The 22398-nt window shown below is 37.7% G+C and overlaps 2 protein-coding genes across 3 annotated transcripts; both read right to left on the bottom strand.

Moving 5' to 3' along the window:
* Window positions 1–1024: 1024 nt before the first annotated feature.
* On the bottom strand, window positions 1025–6219 carry LOC125235986 (roundabout homolog 2-like). Its single transcript, XM_048142658.1, has 7 exons — window positions 5998–6219; window positions 4954–5026; window positions 3899–4107; window positions 3160–3331; window positions 2957–3051; window positions 2472–2622; window positions 1025–1392 (listed from the first exon to the last, which is right to left on the bottom strand). Exons 1-7 carry the CDS (start codon window positions 6089–6091, stop codon window positions 1263–1265), a joined length of 924 nt encoding a protein of 307 aa, XP_047998615.1. The 5' UTR covers window positions 6092–6219; the 3' UTR covers window positions 1025–1262.
* Window positions 6160–19992, bottom strand: LOC125235984 (hemicentin-1-like). 2 transcript variants are annotated; one of them, XM_048142656.1, is made up of 11 exons: window positions 19799–19992; window positions 18820–19046; window positions 16995–17126; window positions 15977–16063; window positions 14974–15102; window positions 13692–13857; window positions 13095–13276; window positions 9353–9425; window positions 8459–8619; window positions 7196–7367; window positions 6160–6287 (listed from the first exon to the last, which is right to left on the bottom strand). In XM_048142656.1, exons 1-11 carry the CDS (start codon window positions 19908–19910, stop codon window positions 6190–6192), a joined length of 1539 nt encoding a protein of 512 aa, XP_047998613.1. In that variant the 5' UTR covers window positions 19911–19992; the 3' UTR covers window positions 6160–6189. The 2 variants fall into 2 exon arrangements, with proteins under 2 accessions (XP_047998613.1, XP_047998612.1); XM_048142655.1 differs by having other exon boundaries at window positions 18820–19049.
* Window positions 19993–22398: the final 2406 nt, after the last annotated feature.

Here is a 22398-nt window from a genome sequence, read left to right on the forward strand (position 1 = left end):
TACCCAAAAACGCATTAACCGATTTGTAAAATTCTTTTTGTGATTTCAAGGGAATGCTATTGCGTTACTTCTTGTTAAATTTTACTGAAATCGGTTAAAGTATTTTGTGAAAAATCTCCTAAAACCGGTTGAAGAGGATTTTTTCAAAATTTTTTTTTTGAGAATAACTCTTCAAAACCATAAATAAAGTATTATTAATGGTTAGTAATGTTAAAAAACTTTTTATTACAAATGTACCAGTTAAATTAACAATGATAAGTGAAGTTTTGTAACATAAAATTAGAGCAGCTATATTTCCTGCAACTAAAACCGCCTATGTCATTGAGAATATTTAATATATTTTGAAATAAGTTCAAAACTTTTGTATATTTTTTCGTTTTTTGCAAATCATAAGTAAAGTGTATTAAAAGCAAAGCTTAATCAAAGGGAAACACTGCTTTATATGTATTAATAAGAGAAATATACAAATTTTTATTTCTACAGGAAAAACCAACTAAGTTTGCTACTATTTTTTTTAAATCGTAGTTTTATCGGCAATCAAATCAAGCCTGGATATTGTTTACGATTAAGTATTAAACAACACAATACGGGCTGTAGAATGCTGTATACAAATAGTAATTTTTTTCATGTTTTCATATGAAATCGTACCTTCAAACATTAAAATCGCATTATCTCAAAATCACTTTTTTGCACATAGTCGGTATTTGCAGTAAGGGGACGATATAAGTATATTATATGTCTTATTTCTAAAGATACCTAAGATTTCATCCTTAGAGTATGCGCCCACGGGCGACTTTTCGCTGCGACTTTTTTTTCTCTTGGATGTGTTTCTATGAAAAGTTGTGTCGCTACGTGGGCGCACTTTCATACTAGTCCAGAGTTCGGTGGTGTGTGAGAAAAAAAGTTGCGACGACAAAGTCGCTCGGGGGCGCATACCCTTAGGCATCCCTTAGGCCAATAATCCACTATCATATATTTATCATAGAAATATGATCATAGGCAACATTATTATCCTTTTTCTTCCTATGATCATATTTCTATGATAAACATATTATTATGATAGTGGAATTTCGGCCTTAGGTATTTACATAGCATGTGATCATGATAATTATTATAAGTAGACGAATAAAATTATTGGCGTTTCATTCACGACTAATCTCTAATATCATTACAATAATCGAGGCACGTATTTCGTGAAAGATATAATGAATTAAGTACTTATACATATGAGTGCAAAGTGCAATTAATATTTGTGTTATTTGTTATTTTACATTGACAGTGATTTCGACGTGGTCCCAGCCCGCGACGTTTTCCACGAAGCAATAATAAGTGCCGGCTTGGCTTCTCGACGCTGATCTTATGACGTACTCCGACAGAAATATGTATTCTTTTCTGGAAAAACAGAATAAATGGTGGTTTTAGTTATCAAATCTTGGCTTTTGGTACCAATAAATACGAGTAAATAAGTCTTTCCCATCACGGAACAATGGTATTCCGGACCTTTGGGAGGCGTGCGCGGAGCCGAAGCCAACACGTAGAGGCCCTTTCGACACTTTAATGAAATGTAAGGGGTACACCGAGCGGATGTTGCCCTTGCCCGTATCATGGGACACACGCAGAGGCAACACCCGCCAGGGTGTAAGGACTATTTGAGAGTTAATGGAATCTAAAATGAGGTCTATTTTGATGAAAGTGATGGACTATTAAATACTGGGCTATGGATAAAAAACCGGACGCCTGCCTAATAAAATGGTATCCAATTTTATTTCCGGCAGACGGTGACTCGTCCCCACAAGATGGGCCCCCACAAAAAGCGACATCCAAGATGGCTCAAGGGCAACACCGGTGTGAGAACTCAAGGGTGTCGAGAGGTGTACACCGCTTTCTGCCCAGTGGCTGTGAAGCCACTGCACCAACTCGCGTCTTATGCAAATTTTCCGAGTATGTGGAGTAAATAAGTATTATTAGGACATTTTTACACAAATACCCAAACCCTCCTTAGAAATAAAACTATAGAAACGGATTAAATTTAATTTAAAATTCATCCCGACTTTTCGAACACTTTACAGCGTTCGTAGTCAACGGGTGACTGAGGAAAAATTACAATGTGCAAAAGCTACCCACATACAAGAAATATTAACGAACCATGACTACTAATAATAGATTTTTAAGGCAGGTTCATACACTATTAATAAAGCTAGTTATACAATGTTCAAAAATTAATAAATTAATCTATACAAAATTGGCAAAAACAAACTGCAAATGTTCAACACAAATACCTCACAGCCTTCGTCGTGATGTATTTCGCTACTAACTAGGCTAGATACTCACGTATCGAGTAGGTACGTACAGGCAGCACGATGTCCGCTCCCGATGAAACTACTCAAGTTTCAGTGCAACTTTTGGCAATTAAGGAGTTGAAAGTTGATTATATCCTTGGTTGAAGTATGTATTCGTTTATAGATACTCACATATCTAGTACAGTCTTCACATTGTCCGCTCCCTTGAACTCCCAAGTGACGGTTGGGGGCGGGTTCGCTTCTTGCACGCGGCAGGTCAGTGTCACCGCACCGCCGGCTCGTACGGTGACGGACCTGGCCACTCGAGTGATGTAAGGTTTCACTGGAAAGCAAAATGGAATGGAAAATTGATTTAGAGCAACCCGGCAACCCAAATCAAGAGTGAACAGGCATCTTCTGGGCGAGTTTACTTCATCGTAGGTCACGTCTTTCTGTGGTCAAGAGTAAGCCCATTTATAATAAAAAAAAATACTGCAGTCTGATCTGGTATCCTCGATGAACGACATAAATTGATGGTAAGTATGTCGATTTTTCAACGATGAAAATCGTTTTATTTAGATGTTTTTTTTTCGCATTCCCGCACAAGCCATGTGTTGTACATTTTTAGTAAGACTTTAAATTAAAAAAAAGCACATTTCGAAAGAAAACTTCCTTACCAAGAACTTTAACGACAACAGTTTTCTCGGCAGTTCCAGCCTCATTTTCTGCCACACATCGATAAGATCCCGAGTCGTTGTACCGCGCCGTAAACCTTCAAACAGATCAAATAATAAATAAATTATGTAACCAGCAATAACGTCTACAAACGATATTGCTATTAATAATTTACTTGAAAACTTATATTGTGCTTTTCACTTACTGGAGGTTATTCCCTTCCATAACATGTTTCTCATCAGGGAAGTATGTGCCGTCGTCTCTGTCCCACCTGACTGTAGCCTTCGGCTCTGCATCCACTGAACACTCTAGCGTGACCATACTATCTAGTCGTACGTCTTGCGTAGATGTTTCTGCGTTTTTGATTTTAGGCGCATCTAAAAGTTTAAGGGTTTTGATTTATAGACTTTCGTCATTGTTATGATGTATGGTTAAGTACACATTTATATTTTATCTGTATCTATTATATACTGTTTTCATTATGATGTTTATTCTCTTTGCTTCGTCTATTAATGCGTGATTATTACTTATCTTTATTGGACCCAATTTGAAAAAAGAAAACAAAGATATTCCTAACAACCGCTAGATTCGGATATCATCATCATCCTCCTCGCGTTACCCCGGCATTTGCCACAGCTCATGGGAGCCTGGGGTCCGCTTTGACAACTAATCCCAAGATTTTGGCGTAGGCACTAGTTTTTACGAAAGCGACTGCCATCTGGCCTTCCAACCCGAAGGGTAACTAGGCCTTATAGGAATTACTCCGGTTTCCTCACGATGTTTTCCTTTTACCGAAAAGCGACTGGCAAATATCAAATGACATTTCGCACACAAGTTTCCGGATCGAAATCGCATGCTCTTACCGCTAGGCCACCAGCGCTTCCACTAGATTCTGATATGCTGTATAATTAAATTATAGAAAGCCATAAAAAGTTGCAACTTACAAATAACTTTCAATAACATTTCCTTAGAATCTTGCCCCTGTTCATTGGTGGCTTCACATTTATAAATTCCATTATGTTCCGACTTTGCTTCACCTATCACTATTTTCCCTTCTCCGATTTCTACGTCTTCGGGCAAATCTGTGAAATCATACGCGTCCGCTTGTCTGTATTTCCAAATCACAGTTGGATCTGGTCTTCCTTTTAATAGTCTAAAAATAGAAAATTATAAATGCAGACATAAATCGCAATGAAATAATCAACAGTGATCGACTCTGGCCAACGTGGGACTCGAACCCACATCCTTGGATTGCCGGTCTAATGCATTACCAATTGCGCCAGCCGACCATGACTGCGAATTTTCATTGCGATTGATGATGATTGATTGATTGATGTTTGCGATTTATAAAGTGGTACGTTCCACAATAAAAAATCTATATGTTTATATTTAAACATAAATGGATTATTAACAATTTGAAAATCGGTTGGTTATATACTCTGTCAACCAAGTCTGTCAGTAAATAAGAACAAAGAAAACTATATGCATCCTTTTCTTTAGGGTGCTAGAGAAAAGGTTACCTATAGTTTTCTTAGTTCTTATTTACTGACAGACTTGTTTGACAGAATATAAAAGCTTGTATCGTTTGATGCTCGCATCTTCTTCCCCCTACCCTTATCCCACGTTATGTGGGGTCGCTACAACACGTCTTCCTCTTCCATTCTCCTCTATCTTTCGTCATCTCAACACTCACATCTTTCTTGCATCTACGTGTACCGATTAAAAGTATAACTTTACTATTTGATTCCAAAAAATTGGTAGATCTCCTAAAATTAGCAACTATACAATAAATGTGACGTTATCTGGGTAAAGGGACCTTGTTGTTATGGCGCTTACGGCGTTATGAACAATGTTCGTATGCAAATACGACGCCGAGGGACGTAAGCGCCATCGACAATAAGGTCCTTTACTCAGATAACGTCACAAATATGTAATGATTATGTTTATATTTCTTGCAACATAAATACATGGAACTGATTGATTTAGTATAAATTCTAACCTGCAAGCTATTTCAACCTCATCGCCAAGATGCGTTGTCATTTCTGTCTTAGACATTTCTAAGACAGGCACTTCTGTAAAGTACACAATAATGCCCAGTTGGTAATCAGAACGATACAAATCCTTTTGAATATCTAATAAAATTGTAGTTGATATCAAATATGTTTCACCACACCAACTTGTAGAAGGTCGCTTGGTTTTTCGAAAACAGATAGCAAAATTGCACTTTATCCACATGGGTGCCAAAGTAATTTCATAATAATTTTAAATTGATATCTTAAACTGTCTGGTAGAATTTACTTATAAATGATGATCGTGAATAATTCATATTGAGTAAGATGGATTTGATTTAGGTTATTTTAGGGTTAGTATTTTGTTCGCGTTGGTGTGGTGGAATTTTTTGTGTTTCATACAAATAATGTTTAACCTTCGTTTCTTGAAATCCTCGCAACGCTCTAGATTCCACTTTTTGAACTACGCGCTACGCTACAGTCGCTATGCTCGCGGTTCAATATTAGAATCTTTTGCTTGCTGGGGTATCAATATTGGCACGTGCGGTTAAACAACTTTGTACTGTAAAAAAAGTAACTATTTCTAAAGTACAACTAAACTAAACTAGTTGTATAGATGGCAGCACCATCTCTCTCTCTATATCGTAATCCTGCAAAGGATTCATATAGGAGGTGCAAGCACTAATTGTTCGCCTTTACGGCTCAGCCACGACATTGGTCTAAGCGCGACAGCGGTGAGCGGCGGCCATACATTGCAGCGAGACACAGCGATGGGACTTTTCATTCGCACGTATGGCTACCGCTCACCGCTGTTGCGCTTTAGACCAATGTCGTGGCCGTTAGAGTTGGTCAAAAAAGGCGCCTAGCCTTATCAGAGATAACATACACTAGACAAATTTCGTCGGGTACCACGGCGGGCGGGTGGTCTAGTGGTGAAGACGTTAGCTGCGTAAGCGCGCGGGCCTTGTCGTTATTTCTTTCGTGTATGATATCTTTTTCAATTTATTATTTGTAAAGTTTGAAGACCAACGTACCAAGTCCAGATATTTCAACTGCAACGGGATAAGACACAGCATTTGCACCATTTCTTACATCGCAAGTGTATGTACCGACATACTTCGAAGTCATATTTCTAATAACCAGTGCATTGTTCTCTTGGAAATATTCTACTTCATCAAAACGAGTAAAGGAAGATTCTTCGTCTGTCGCTTCATTCGTAGTGAATACTACAGTTTGTCATTGTGGAACCATTTTATCTCTGCTTCAGGATAAGCATTAACTTCGCAATACAGTCTTCCTTCAGCTTCATATTCTATAGTCGTATCTGAAATGAGCACGTAATTAAAAATAAATATCTCATATCGATCAATTTTCTCAATTGGACGATGTTTTGATAATCAATTACTTCTAATCTAATGAGACAGTGGAAGACAGTCACATACTAAGAAGTTAGTAGGGACTCTTTTTGATCCTGCGTTGATGTTGGACATTTTTGTCAAATAGGTACATAAGGTACATTATTGTCCCAGATTTGTAAGAACCTCTTTTTGACACATGACAGTGTCCACAATACGTAAACTCGCGCAACCTAATGAAATTTTAAATAAAATCCTGTAATAATATTTAAAAAAATCACATGTTATAATTTTTGCGGATCTTCGTTAGTGAGTATTTTACGATATTAATTTATCACGCATGATTTACTTATTATGTCATTTATCATTCATTTTTATTTTTCAACTAGTGCTGTGGCAGTCTGTCATTTCGATTCAAATGACATTTCAGTAAGTTGATAGAAATCGTATATTTGTTTAAGCGCCTCCTTGTACATAGGGCATAATCGATTCAACCAATTCGAAATTAATCGTTAGATTTGGCAAACGATACGTCTTAGCCACATCGCAACATACTTCAAAACAAATGTGTCAAAAATGTGAACTTACAAATCCGGGACAATAGTACATTTGTTAAAATTAGACATTTGCAATCCACAGTTATGTAGCAACCAAACCAAAGTACCTACTGTAACTATTATGAGGTAGTAATAAAACAAAGTTGATTTTTTTTCATTCCTTTTCAATTGATACGTTTTGGTTATAGCGTTGATCGAATCAAGATTTAGACAGAATCAACATGGGATAATGTCTACTATTGATTCCTCTTACATAATTATATTGTTTCGAGAAACCATTTCGATATCAATGATACTAATTACTGATAAAAATAGAATACCTTGAGGCGTCCTGATCATTTGGAACACATATGGTCTGTATACAAAAAGATTTGTAGTTCTAGAATCACTGCCAGTATCAGTACTAGCCTTGCATGTTACTGTTTGGTTATCTCTTATATTCGGTACTGTGACGTAACTTATGTACGTTGACGGATATTGCAATAGACTATCCTGAAATAAAAGAAAACAATTTTATAAATTTTCACAAGAATTTTATACATTTTTTTTTTCAAGAGGTTGGGAACCGTTTGAGGGATAGGGGCCTGGATCTCTGCTCCGGGTCATTCCTGATGCAGAGGTTGTCCATCGCGATTCTGCGAGCGTGTTGGGCACCTTTGCGTCTGGGATGACGCGGGCGAGGGGGGGGGGATTCGTGACTGATGTTAGTTAGTTAATAAATGTTAGTGAAGTTAGTTAATAATAAATTGGTGTTCACATAACCATTTTGGAAAGGGGCTTTTTCATCCTAGGTAGGAGGAAGCAAAGTAGCACTTTTTTACTGCTAACAGAGATCACAATTTTCTTCATATGTTACTTTGGTCGTTAACGATTCATTTTAGAATATTTTGCTATGCTCCGGATAATCATTTAGATGGCTAGCAGTCCTCAACTATGCATTTCTCTAGAGAATTAGTATTTCAGGTGTCAATGGGTAGCAGTGATCGCTTTCCAGGCGATATGTCTGCTCAATATATATCGTGTAAAAATGCTCCAGATTCTTTATGTAATCCTTTATTTCATCCAATCTCAAAGGAATTTCAGATTAATTTCCTCCCACGAACGCTCCGGCTGTGGAATGAGCTCCCTGTCGAGGTATTCCCGATGAACTACAGTATAGAGTTCTTCAAAAAAGGAGTGTACAAGTTTCTAATGGGTCGGCAACGCGCATGTCACACCCCTTGAGTTGCAGGCATCCATAGGTTACGGTGACCGCTTTCGATCAGGCGGGCCGTATACCTGTTTGCCACCGACGTGGTATAAAAAAAAATTTTCAATATACGCCTCCCCGCTCTCACTGTACCATGTCATTTTGCCATAATCCCACTCTTGACATTTTCTCGCAGACAGAGCCTAAGGTCCTAGCCACTGCAGCCCATTACCTCGAGTCCATATCCACTCACACATCTATTAATATTAATTGATTTTAGTTTTAAGTGTTTGTTACCCATAACTTGCATGCCTGGATTCTCTGTAAATGTAAGTTGGTTAAATAAATAAAATAAATAAATTTTGCTCCCTTTTGATACAATCTACTGTCTTACCTGAGTCGCCATCTTTTGTCCAGCCTCGTCTTCCCACCATATGACAGGTTGAGGATACCCCGTGACCTTGCAGGAGACTGTTGCGTCTTTCTTGTAGTCCGTCAAGGAGGTCTCTGGGATTATGGACTCTATGACAGCTGCAGACCGGGATGATGCTGACACTGTAAAAAATGTGAGAAAAATTTAAAATCTGACAGTATTGAGGAGGAAAGCAAAATTTTAGTTGGATTAGGGAACTTATATTGATCGCGATATCGTCACTACTTTAAAAAAAAATTGTATCTTCTGTCAATGAAAAGAAAATTGTAGTAAGTATGTAAATGAAAATGAAAATGAAATATTTATTTTTCAAGTAGGCATATTACAATGCGCATATGAACGTCGAATAAAGCTACAAATAAAGCTACACCGGCTCTAACCCTACGCCTCAGGCTCGAGAAGATTTCAGTCCCCCCTCAGTTTGGAGGGGGGTATCCACTATGAAATGCATATAGACTTACTGCGTGTTAACTTTGAGGAGAAGCGTGAGATACGAGATTTTTTCAAAGTAGTGACGATATTATATTATGAAGACCAAAATTAATAACTATTTCCGAGCTCCAGATATTTAGTTTATGGTCACGGGTCAAAATGTCTTGAGCAAAAAATAATTAATCACGGTCTATATCCCAGGCAATATAAGTTGGTGAAACTAACCGTGAATCGTTCAAAACTCATATTATATAAATAAGTAAGGTGCATTAGGGTAATTCCGAATGACAGAAATGCTCGGGTAATTCCGAAAGGGGAATCTTGATATAATGGAAATAATAGTGTTTTTTTAAGCGACTTTCGAAATTAGGCGACTTTCGGAATTACCCCAATGCGCCGTACCCAACTTAGGTTTCGACCCACCTTCTTTTTGTGATTCGAGTGTTTTGCTTATTATTCGTACCGGTTCTGAAGAGACTTTGTCAATACCACTGACCTAATAAAATAAAACAAAATAAGAAATGGTAAGTACTAAGAAAACAGAAGAAAATCGTCGAAACGATTAAAATCACTGTTTGTTTTATTTATCGAATGGCATGTTTACACTGTTTAATTTTACATGCGAATAACAACTTAAGTTAAGCATTCCAGGGGCAAAGGGGTTAAGCATGCCTCACTGGTCCTACCAAAATCAAGTAAGCGATGAGCTGTTGGTGATAGAAAGGAACAAAAGATAGTCCCTTGTGTAAATAAAAGAGAGAGCGAGCGGTTTATAATAAATAAATAAATAATAATAAATAAATATTATAGGACAGTCTTACACAGATTGACTGAGTCCCACGGTAAGCTCAAGAAGGCTTGTGTTGCGGGTACTCAGACAACGATATATATTATAATATACAAATACTTATATACATAGAAAACATCCATGACTCAGGAATATCAGATCTGTGCTCATCATACAAATAAATGCCCTTACCGGGATTTGAACCCGGGACCGCGGCGTAGCAGGCAGGGTCACTACACGCTAGGCCAGACCGGTCGTCGCGTCGTTTATAATTCATCGCTCGGCGAGAACTATAACTCGCTCGCGCATGTCATCGCATTTCTTTTATTAACATGGGAGACATTTTGTTCGTTTCTGTGGCCAACAGATCATCGCTTAATAACTCAGCCGGTGTATTATGCTTCCAATTTTATCACTTATCCACGTGGATAAAGCACCCGTCACGCTTTGGCAAGTATGTCAGTGTGAGAGTAACAGATGTCTTATCTACGTTGATAAGTGATAAAATTGGAAGCATAATACGCCGGCTGCACGGGTAGCATGGTCGCGCGATAGACGATAAAATATCAGGTCGTCCCTATCGCACTATTAGTAAGTGCGATAGAAACGGCCATATGTTTTATCATTTATCGCGCGACCATAATTGCCTGCCTGGGTGAGTATCATGTTTCGAATTTTATCACTTATCCACGTGGATAAGACATATGTCACTCTCACACTGACATACTTGCCAAAGCGTGACGGGTGCTTTATCCACGTGGATAAGTGATAAAATTGGAAGCATAATACGCCGGCTGTGCCTCAGATAATCGATAGCGACTATACCTAGTGGCTAGTAGTAATTTATCAAACGACCCAGGAGAAAAGTAAGCATTGCTTAAAGATACCTTACCAATATTAATAAGACATTTAATAAAAAATATGCAATGCGTATAATAAAGAAAAGTCCAAAGGAAAAAAGAGCACCTACCGCAAATTGACAACACATAATTAATTTTTACTTACAGAGAAAAAAATATATTTTAAAGAATATATTTTATATCCTACCGACTGCGCCATCTATTAAGACGGAGGAATTATTAACACACTTGTAAAGTTGTGAAGTAAGTATTTAGTCGATTAATTTTAGCACGTTTATAAAATTATATTCGTACGTATACAGGGTGGTTTAACACCATGTTCCTTCTCGGGAATATAGCGTTATATAAGTGCAGCAGAGTAGATTAGTGAAGGTTGGAATGATAAATTAAACAAAAAATAAAATTAACAAATTTGCCCACTTTTGGCCCTGGTGATAACCCTACATGCACATACCATATTGTTAGATTAAGGGATCGCAATCGGGAAATCTCGGACATTGTTTGCATTCTTTCCGAGCGTTGACATTAATACACTGATGTATGAATGACACATGTCAAATACTTAAATGAAATAATGGCAAAAATATGATTATCAATCTTTATTACATACTTTTAACCATTTTTAACACTATTTTCACGTTAACATCCTACGGTGTTCAAATGTTCTTCCATCTTCGTAGGTAAATGCATGATGTTTCGTGACGTTGTAGCACATGATATTTAATATTGTATGTAATTAATGTTTCCCTGGACTCCGGCGATAATACCGCAGTATTTTTTCATCAAGTCTAGCTGCAGGGCCCGCGGGTTGATTCGTTGGTCATTTTGTGCTTTTTCGTGATAGCCACATTGGGATAAGTTTGTAATCTAAGTGACTATATCAGAAGCACCTAAAATTTTTTCTATGCCCCACCTGATGCGAGAGTGGATTTGGTTTGTTACTTTTGTTAATAATCAGTCACATTACAGTTCCATTGCAGTTTTACGTAGAGCAAATTTCAATAATCACGATGTTTTAACATAGGCAATTTTAGTTGAATAATTATGACATTAGATGAAATGACAATACCTATCATTTCAAGCGTCAAACATCTTATCAATTTTCGACCACGTAAAGAGTTTTGCTGGTCGTTGAAAATGTAACCTATTAATTTTGCGAACCAAATAATAGTTAAGAACTAGGTCATGCATGAAAAAATGTGGGCGTACATTTTTTCATGCATGAAAAAATTTACCGGCTTTAAAGTGATGTGAAAAGCGGTTATACCAATTATTACATTATATCAGTCTAAGTAAGATAAACATAACTTTTTTTATGATAAAAGAGGTCGCGATGTCTTCCTTAATTGTTTATGCCTTCATGTTTATGATTAGTAGTCAGTGGTTGTCATATCTAATGTCACTTGAACAATTTTTGTGTTGATATTATTAAAAATATGTATGTAACCTAAGCTCTCATCTGATAAATCCACAAAGAGAACGGTCCCTGAAAATCCTGCGACATTTGTTACCGGTGTCGGAAACAGATCCAAAATGGTACGGCATCAAATTAACACCAGTAAATGTTCTGTCATCTAACGATTGTTTACAAGTAAGGTCATTGACCCTGTCACCTGTTTAGGGTTTGCACCTAGTACATTTTTACAAAAATGTTTGAAAGGCTATAACTTGAAAATAGTTAAAGTAAATTGTATAGTTTCTAGGGGAAAAATGTTGTCCTAATGCTACACTATCTCCCATTTCCCGAAAGGATCGTCGTCCGATTCCACGCGGTATGACACTACCTTCATAATGCCCGGCCATAACAATTAAAAACTTTTTTTGAAAACTGAACGAAACAAAGCCAATTAAATGCAAGTTTGTTCCAATTTAATATTAAGTAATTACATAGGTGCACATAATGTCACTATACAATAGGCTACTTGACTCTTTTTAAAAGTCTGCCTTATATGATTTAGACAATAAGTAAATTAACAAAACATGTATAATTACAAAAATACACCAATTACACACTTACAAACTAACACAAAACTACACAAAGCAACCAAAAGAAAAACCTACAGCCTACTCATATAGGCCTAAGTAATTTGAATTAAATCGAACTGATTATCTACTACTTATAGGCGGGCCATTTTTTCAAAGTCCACCCCATTTTGTCCACCCCACTTTTTTTGTAACAAGGGTATTTTTTACGCGATTCATACTCAGAATCGCGAGGTCTTTTGATTCTGATAGGAGAAAAAAAATGTCCTAAGATTTCCATACATTTTTTCGAACCTTCCATTCCGTTACCGCCATACAAAATGTATGAAAAAATGGTAACGGAATGGGAAAAAAACCTTGGGACACTTTTTTTCTCCTATTAGGATTGAAAGAGCTCGCGATTCTGAGTGGATAAACACATAAAAATTTCCAAATCCAAAAAAAAAAAAAAAGAGGGGTGGATAACTTTGAAAAAAAAAATTGCCTAGGTAGGGGTTGGGCCTTAGGGGGTTATAATAAAATTCACAGTACTTACCGTCATCCTAAATATACACCCAGGCTCAAAATAGGACTTGCTGATGTAAACTCGGGCGCTGACTTCACTTTCCATCAAATTCAATGTTTTTTGGCTATCCTTGTTCAGCATGTGGATTGTTAAACTGCCCAACTTATACTCATATGACATTGGTACGAGGACGAAAATGAAACTTTCCCGTCCTGAAACAGTAGATTACGTTACTATGGAAGCAAAATGATATAATTTATTTACATTTAGGGAGTAGGTACTTGAATCCTGAACGAAGCAAGGGTCTTATTGACCTAAGTGCGTTCTCACATTATCCTGATGATATTGGACTGATATCTCATACATTTAAGCCTTTTGCCTTAGAAATCCTTCCGACATCCGATATCGGATAGGATAATGTGAAAAGTTTTTTTCACTTTGATGACAAAATATCACTGAAACAATGACCTGTGAAGGAATTATGAGATACTATTTTGTTTAAAGACGATGCTGTTAATGTGATAGGCTTTAGAAACTATCATAATATCTATGGATTCAAATCGAAGAATATTGGCGCAGGGAACGCCCTTAAGCTATTAAAAAAAAGCTAATCGATAATCAGGGTACCTGGTAGCGGTGACGGTGTAGTTTCCTCAATGCTTCTAGGGTTGAACGGGGAGAACCCGATTTCCAGTGGGCACTCCGATCTCGTGTAAATGGTCGCGGATATCATTCCCTGGCACCGCACTGAGGCTTGGTATTGACCGCGGTGAGGCGCCACAATCCTGACTACCTGTGAACCATGTACGATATTGATGACTTTTGACCTGTCACTGCAATGCCACAGTTTCGGTTTCTTTTAACCCCTTATTTGCCAAGAGTGGCCCTGAAGCTTTAGTAGTTTCATGTGCTCTGCCTACCCCTTTATGGGATACAGGCGTGATTGTATGTATGATCTTGATCTTCTGTTTTTTTTTTTTTTGTGCTGTTTTTGTTTGTAAATGTCAGTGTAAATATCTTTTGACCTTATTTAGTGCCATGTTATAGGTACTTAATCCTACTTGTATTTTCAATTATGTAAATGTACCAATGTATTCAAACACAATTCAGACGTTATCTGGGTAAAGGGAACTTATTGTCGGTGGCGCTTACGTCCCTCGGCGTCGTATTTGTATACGCACATCACTCATCTGGGTCCCTTTACCCAGATAACGTCACAAAATGTAAATAACTTTGGCCTCGTGTCGCACATACAACTTTTCACCTCAGCAGGGCAAACAAGAAGAAAAAAATGTAATGCATGGAAAGTAAAGCATTTTACAGATGAAGTGCGAAAAGGGTTTTCTTCGTATTTTTCCGGAAACGTTCGTATTTGTCATGCTAGTTCAGTCAATGTCAGTACATCTTGTACTGAGACTGACTGAAATAACATGACACGTTCGAACGTTTCCGTAACAAGACGAAGGCAAATCTTTTCGCACTACATCAGAATTGTAACAAGCTGCTTTTGAACCGGGTTCCAGGGATTGACTATGGTCTCTGTATAGTTATTTGTAGTGAGCAAATAGCTATTTTGCTTACTGGTTTCGCGCAGAAAAGTACGCTTATTCCAGCTAATGTGGTGAAACATTAATTTGGATTATAAACCCATTTGTCACCTCAGCCACACCTTGGACACTGGTGATCAAATATATGAAAGAGACGCGTTCCTAGCACACAGTCTAAGCTCGTGTAGGTGAACACGTACTATGCTTGTATGAGTGACATATGACAGGTCAACCGTTCGTGTTTTTGACAGGCGGTAACTGTGAGGCAACCGAGAGGTGGTGGGCGGGACTTTCAGCGGGGAGCGGGAGTGGCCATACTGTGCGATAGTACTTTTTATTATACTGTGCCTCAGCTAACCCACCTGTAGTTGACTAGTTTCGATCAGCGACTCCGTTCGAGGGCTGTGTCCAGTCTCCTCAAACAGCTGCAGAGTAGGCCGCTCTCCAGAAACGGAGATGATCACGTCTCTAGTTAAGCTGTCCACTGGAAACTACGAGGAAACAATATGTGATCTTTAGCATCAATAATAATAGTAATAAATGGAAAGATTCATACAGAATGCGAGAATAGTTATTTGTTTTACAAGGGGGCAAAGTGGTTGTTTAACCGCACGTGCCAATATTGATACCCGAGCAAGCGAAAGATTCCAATATTGAACCGCGAGCGCAGCGAGTGGTTCAAAAAGTGGAATCTTGAGCGTTGCGAGGGTTTCAAGGCACGAAGGTTAAATAAACTTTGCCACCGAGTGAAACACAAAATTTTTCACCACACCAACACGAACAAAATACTGACTATAAAACATCAAATTAAATCAAATCCATCAATTTATTAGATTTTTTATGAAATTACTTTGCACTCTTGTGCATAAAATGCAATTTTGCTATCTGTTTTCGAATAGCAAAGTAAGCCTTTATTAGTTGGTGTGGTGAAAAAATCTGTAATTACTAGAAGACGACTGATTAAGCGATTACTTGTTAAATGAATACATGAATTATAACTAACAATAATATTATAAGGATAGGGGCAGCGATCCACGTTCCGGGTCGTATCTGTGCAGGGGATTTCATTGGCCATACAGCGTGGAAATGCTGCTGGTGTAATGGAAACCTTTGGGATCGGTAAGACTCGGGTGGGTTCTAATTAGATTACGCGTATGTGGTGTATGTCATTGTTACAATAACCCACGTGTGGGTAAATGACGAAGTCTGTTGCGGATAGCTTTATTGTTTGTGTGTAAGGGCGACGCCTGTTGCTGATTTATGGTTGTACCTCTTGACGAAGCCTGCGTTGCTGATATTTGGTTGTAAACTATTTTAATGCTAATTGCAAATTTATAACCAATAATATTATAAATATTTACTCACCGATAACTGTCGGTAGTCAGAAAATGCTTCGAAAGTTTTTACGTCGTTATATCCATCTCTTACGATCTCTCTCATAAACCTAAATGCCTGAAAAAAAAATGTAAAATTATCGCTACTTATTTCGCTACAACATCTTTACATAACCAATATAACCCTCTTCTGTTCCTATATTATTAAGTATTAACTTATCAAGTAGGTACTACGGTAAGAGTAACGTAATAGTAAAAATAAGAACGGAAACTTACTTTAAACATTAAATAAATGTCATATACAAAGAAAAACCGGCCAAGAGCGTGTCGGGCCACGCTCAGTGTAGGGTTCCGTAGTTTTCCGTATTTTTCTCAAAAACTACTGAACCTATAAAGTTCAAAACAATTTTCCTAGAAAGTCTTTATAAAGTTCTACTTTTGTGATTTTTTTCATATTTTTTAAACATATGGTTCAAAAGTTAGAGGGGGGGGGACGCACTTTTTTTTCCTTTAGGAGCGATTATTTCCGAAAATATAAATATTATCGAAAAACAATCTTAGCAAACCCTTATTCATTTTTAAATACCTATTCAACAATATATCACACGTTAGGGTTGGAATGAAAAAAAAATTCAGCCCCCACTTTACATGTAGGGGGGGTACCCTAATAAAACATTTTTTTCCATTTTTTATTTTTGCACTTTGTCGGCGTGATTGATATACATATTGGTACCAAATTTCAGCTTTCTAGTGCTAACCGTTACTGAGATTATCCGCGGACGGACGGACGGACGGACGGACGGACGGACGGACGGACGGACGGACGGACGGACGGACAGACAGACATGGCGAAACTATAAGGGTTCCTAGTTGACTACGGAACCCTAAAAATTACCAATGCCTCCAAGTGTTACAAGCTGGATTCGAACCAGCGTACTCCGTTAACCGGACGGATGCCTCAACCACTCGGCCATCGGTACACGAAAGCAAGGGTCGAAATTTTCAAGCATATGACACAATTACCGAGAGCTTGGCGCCCCCAAACTTACTTGGCCATAATAGTTAAGGTCCAACTGGAAGACATTTCCAAAACATACTTTAGTTATTTGGTAGTAGGTTTCTAGGTTCCCCACCCAATGTGTAGGGGAATTCCGACACGTGCCACTCATGAAAACTATGACCTGAAACAAGAATCAATAATGGACATTCAGAAACTTAGTTAAGACCAGGGGCGGCTCACCCCGCGATTCTATTGCCGTGCTACACTCAAGAGACGCAGGTCCGCCGACGCGGAACGGACGTCAGCGCCACGCCGCCTGAATGTAATTTAAAAAACGTCTCCTCAGTACATTTTGTATAGTATGAGCAAAGAGGATCGAGTATTATAGAGAGTTACTGTCAAAGTAAAATGTATAATCACAGTGCATAGACTGCCATCTCTCGACACAGGCTTAAAACTTTTGAATCTCAGTTTTGACAATTTGGGCCATATTGTTAGCTTGATATGTGTCAAAATGTCAAATATTAATATTAGCGCCATCTAGCCGAGCGTTCCCCAAAGGTATCCTACCGACTGCGCCATGTAATGTTCTTCAATAAAACTATTGATGAGGTCTTCAACGATGTGTTTATTAATTGGAAAACTAACTTATTTTAATTATAATTAATACATTTCGTGAGGAGTGACATGTTATCTGTATGACGGTCTAGATCCAAGAGGCGGGGTAAGATGTCATGATTGATAGCTAGAGATTCTTAAGGGCGCGTTACACACCACGTCTTAAGGCGGATACACACTCTGCTACAGTAACGCCATCTTGGCCACCGTACCTTTTTCTCTATGGCTTTGAAGTACGTTTTTTTCTTAGACCTTATCTGTCTATACGGAGTTATATATGTCTTTGGTATGAGTTAATTGAGAAGCCCGTTTCTCAATCAGCAATAATTGAAGTAACATCTATAGCAGGTGTATGGTTTTATTTAGAAAAATATACGAATTTAAGAAAACTAACTACATATTCTCTTTCCTGTAATGGACCTAACGATGTGTCGAACTTAACGGAATTCAATAAAAACACGGTGTATATTAGTACATGGTGCTGCCCTCATTTGTGGGCTTTTTCATGTTAAATTGTATGGTGTCAGTTGTATGATGGTTTCAACGGTCGCCGCCAGCATTAATGTTGGATATGCCCGTAAGATGACGCTACTAGTGAGTTAGTGACACACGTTGCTTATAATAGACGAGCAGCATAGGGACGAAAACGTAAAATAACAGCTAGGAATAACCAATTAATTTCAATGGCCATTTAGTGCTTCTAAAGTCTATAAACATATAACTATACACCTTGTTTTTATTGACTTCCGTTAATTATTATAAGGGAAGGTTCCTTAGGTTAAATAAAATTAATTTCTCTAAGAAACTAGCGCCTAAACGCTAAGTGCGTTTTCACATTATCCGATCAGATATGATATCAAAAATGGCGGCTAAAATACATCCCATATCGGCTCAGATAATGTGATGTTATCGAATTCGGAAATCCAGATCTACAACAAATTGCCTAACAGAATTACGAGCACTCTAAAATTGAACGCCTTTACTTCAAAGCTGCAAGCATTATTAATAGATAAAGCCTACTACTCCATCCAAGAATTAATGGACGACAATTTAAAGTAAGTTACCTACTCGTAAACACAAAATTACACGTCCTAATTATAAGAAACAATGTACATAGTTTTAAGAATATTGCCATACCCTTCACAGGGTGCCATGTGCTCATATTAAAACAATTTTATTGTAACATCCTGTACGTACCATGGTAAGCAAATAAATGATATATGATTTATGAATTATTAAAAAAATAAATTTCCTACCTTGCTCCTTGTTACGCGACATAGTCTCTCAATGTCATCAAACTTGGCCTCATCCTTGGCACATGCATCGGTGAACAGAAATATGTCTGATTCCGGTCTGCTCTCCTGTAAAGCCTTTTGTAAACCAGAAAGAGCCTTTTCCGGTATATCGCGGCCACCGGACACAGATAGATTGTCTATGGCTTTTAAGAATGATTCTCCTGAGGCAAATATTTGTGCTGTACCAACTTCTGAAAAAAATAAAGTACTAAAGTTCATGAACTTTATAGAACTAAAGTTCAGGCTTAAAAAGGAGATTTGAATAATCTTCTTCTTCTTTTTTTTTATTATATACTACGTCGGTGGCAAACAAGCATACGGTTCGCCTGATGGAAAGCGGTCACCGTAACCTATGAACGCATGCAACTCAAACAGTGTCACATGCGCGTTGCCACCCCATTAGAAACTTGTACATTCCCTTTTGCTGTGTTAAATACACAGCAAAAAGGAGTGTACAAGTTCCAAGGAGGGTTCGGGTTGCCGACGACTCTAAAGGACAATAGACGGAACAAGTAACTTTTTAACTTGTTATTTGAATAATAAATGTTTTTGTTTAGAGGCAAATGATGTGGAGAGAGAGATAAAAAAGAAATTGTTAAGTAAAGAATAATGTAACATGGCGACGGTTGAGAATCTTACGATCGTAGAGGGTAATTGCACAAATGATCTCTAGGGGTTAAAGAGTATTTTGTAGGAACCCGCAGATATAAGATAATACAGGTAAGAAAGAAAAAGTTTCACAGGCCACTTGTACCACTCGCTTAACTCTATAGGTAAGTGGGATGTCAACTGTCAAATTCCATATAAAATGGTAGGTTAACTTCGGGTTAACCCTCCATTTTCGGTGGCGCAACTGACCCTTAGTTCACTAATTAAGTATTCTTCGTTCGTTATATATTATTGGGCCTCTTCCGCAGTCTGGAAAATAAGATTCACTTACCCGGATCGTTAAAAGGTACAATAATATAATTTTCTATAGACGAACTCGAATTTCCAATCGATTCTACCAGCGGCCTGATTCTTGATCGTATCATGCTGATCTCGTCCTGCATAGAATACGTCGTGTCTATCACTAAAGTGAAAGACTTCGCCGATACACATACTAAAAGTGAACATATCACCGCTAAGTGTTGGAGCGACATGTTGTAATGACTAGTACTAAAATGTGACTGAAAGATCAATTCTAAGTGACCTAAGTCTATGTTTTAATGGGTAATTAAGGGTAAGCGAATACGGAATGAGCGTTCATTATTTCACACTTAGTAGCAAAGATATGATTGTTCCCCAGAGACAGCTAAAGTCTAAGAAAAAACGTACCTCTGAACCATCAAGAAAAATGTGCGTTCGTCTAGATAGCGCTACCTTTGGTGGATTCTCTAATATAAATATTAAGCAAGGTAGGAATTTTTTTTTTCCCCTCACTAGCTCGGAAACACGTGTTTTGTCCTTTAATACCAGCGGGTAAAAACGCATTTTATCCACTAGTGGATAAAGTAATTTGACCTTGAATAAAGTCAAATTAACTGCTTTAAAATTGATAAAAGTAGGTGAATCTAGTAATGAAGATGATTTACCACCTGTGGAACTACTGGAAGCAGTGATAAACGCATTTTTTTTAGTCATTCGGTAGCCGTAAGTGCATTTTCACATTATCCGATCCGATATGAGATGTACGACCGAAATCCCATTTATTTTAGCCGTCATCTTTGATTGTTGCCTTTGAAATCCCTCCTACATCAAGAAAAATGTGCGTTTGTAGATAGCGCTACACCTTTGGTGGATTCTCTAATATTAATATTAATATATAACATCATTCATTGATCATCAAGATAAGTTCAAGATCAAGTTATTAACTTTGGGCCAAATTGACAAAGGTTCAATAGTTAATCCTGTATCGAGACATACAGGCACTACCACATACCTAGGCACTGTGCCTATTTAAGTACACATTTTACTTTGACAATAATTCTCTATCGGCTCTATGTTGAAATTCGAGAGTGGTTAATAGTTATTTGTTATACAAGGGGGCAAATTTTTTTTTAACACACGAGAAGTAAATTACATTTGCACCCGAGTGTAACACAAAACTTTTCCCCTCACTATACCGAGGAAACTACAATGCAAATAATTTTTATTAAACATGTAAAATCGGGTAACTCACGTAAAATTGTCGAAGGTCGCTCGACATGTTTCGGTCCGTAACGAGGAGCATTTTCATTGAGCACGCGCGATGCCGATGGTATCGCAGACTGCGTCGGGAGTTACTCACGTCGGTTTACGTGAGTTACCCGATTTTACATGTTTAATATGTCAGTGTCTCACAAATAATAAAAAAAAAACCGCCGCCTATGGGGTTCTGGTGAAAGCTACTTGCGAATGTTGGATTATGTAGAAATGTGTAGGTATTTTTTTAAACTGCTTTTAATGCTTTATAATTATTTGAAGGCAACAAAAATCAATATACGTATACCGTTACGGTTTGAGGAGTTTCCTTAATTCCTCATGAATCCGATTATAAGAAATCGAAGCTTGACAAAATTTGACTTGGAAAGTCAATATGCTTAACAAATATAACTAAATAAATGTTACTGTTCTGAACTTAAATGCATGCTGATCTTATAAAAATATCAAAGTCACTATAAGTGTGCCGTTCAGATTTGAGGAGTTCGGTTCTGACCATCATCTGCAGTTCCACTGCACCAAATGTCACTATTCTGGACGTACCTAAGTGCATGCTGTTCTTATAAAAATACCAAAGTCACTATAAGCGTGCCGTTCAGATTTGTGGAGTTCCGTTCTGACCAGCATCAGGAGTTCCACTGCACCAAATGTCACTGTTCCTTACGTAAATGCATGCTGTTCCTTTAAAAAATGTTCATCATCGGTCCAGTATCGACGGAGATATCGAGGAACAAACATTAAAAAAAAATACAGACGAATAGAGAACCACCTTCTTTTGAGAGATTTGAGGCGGCGGTTAAAAATACGTTTATTATCACTGCTTCGAGTAGTTCCACAGGTGGTAAATCATCATTATTACTAGATTCACCTAATTAACCGACTTCAAAAAAGGAGGAGGTTCTCAATTCGACTGAATGTTTTTTTACCAATTTTAGAGCAGTCAATTCGACTTTATTCAAGGTCAAATTACTTTACCGACTAATGGACAAAGTGCGTTTTTACCCGCTGGTATTAAAGGACAAATCACGTGTTTCCGAGCTAGTGTGTGTGTGTGTTATTTCAATGCATATTAAACATTAACCACCTTTTGTTTTTTATCATGCAGAAACGTCTGCGAGCGATATTACATATTTTTAAATTAAAGGAAAAATGGAAAAAATCACACCTCCTGCAGGACTCGAACCTGCGACCTTTGGCCTTGCCGGGGCCATCACGCAGTTTGTTAGCGCGATGGCCCCGGCAAGGCCAAAGGTCGCAGGTTCGAGTCCTGCCGGAGGTGTGAATTTTTCTATTTTTCCTTTAATTTAAAAATATCATTAACCACTTTATTCATATTAAACGTACTCTAAAGTTATCAAG

Source organism: Leguminivora glycinivorella, chromosome 18 (genome assembly GCF_023078275.1).
Source record: "Leguminivora glycinivorella isolate SPB_JAAS2020 chromosome 18, LegGlyc_1.1, whole genome shotgun sequence".
In the NCBI taxonomy this organism is placed as follows: Eukaryota; Metazoa; Arthropoda; class Insecta; order Lepidoptera; family Tortricidae; genus Leguminivora; species Leguminivora glycinivorella.

Excerpts from the sequence above, each read along its gene's own strand:
- LOC125235984 (XM_048142655.1), bottom strand. The coding sequence starts at position 19,910 with ATGCAGGACGAGATCAGCATGATACGATCAAGAATCAGGCCGCTGGTA. Across the intron at positions 16,064-16,994 it reads ACCTTAACTATTATGGCCAA|GCATTTAGGTTTATGAGAGA; the intron begins GTAAGTTTGGGG and ends TTTTTTTTTCAG. Across the intron at positions 8,620-9,352 it reads ACTCGAATCACAAAAAGAAG|TGTCAGCATCATCCCGGTCT; the intron begins GTGGGTCGAAAC and ends CATTTTTTACAG.
- LOC125235986 (XM_048142658.1), bottom strand. The coding sequence starts at position 6,091 with ATGACTTCGAAGTATGTCGGTACATACACTTGCGATGTAAGAAATGGT. Across the intron at positions 3,052-3,159 it reads ATGGAAGGGAATAACCTCCA|GTTTACGGCGCGGTACAACG; the intron begins GTAAGTGAAAAG and ends ATCTGTTTGAAG. Across the intron at positions 2,623-2,956 it reads TGTTGTCGTTAAAGTTCTTG|TGAAACCTTACATCACTCGA; the intron begins GTAAGGAAGTTT and ends TTTGCTTTCCAG.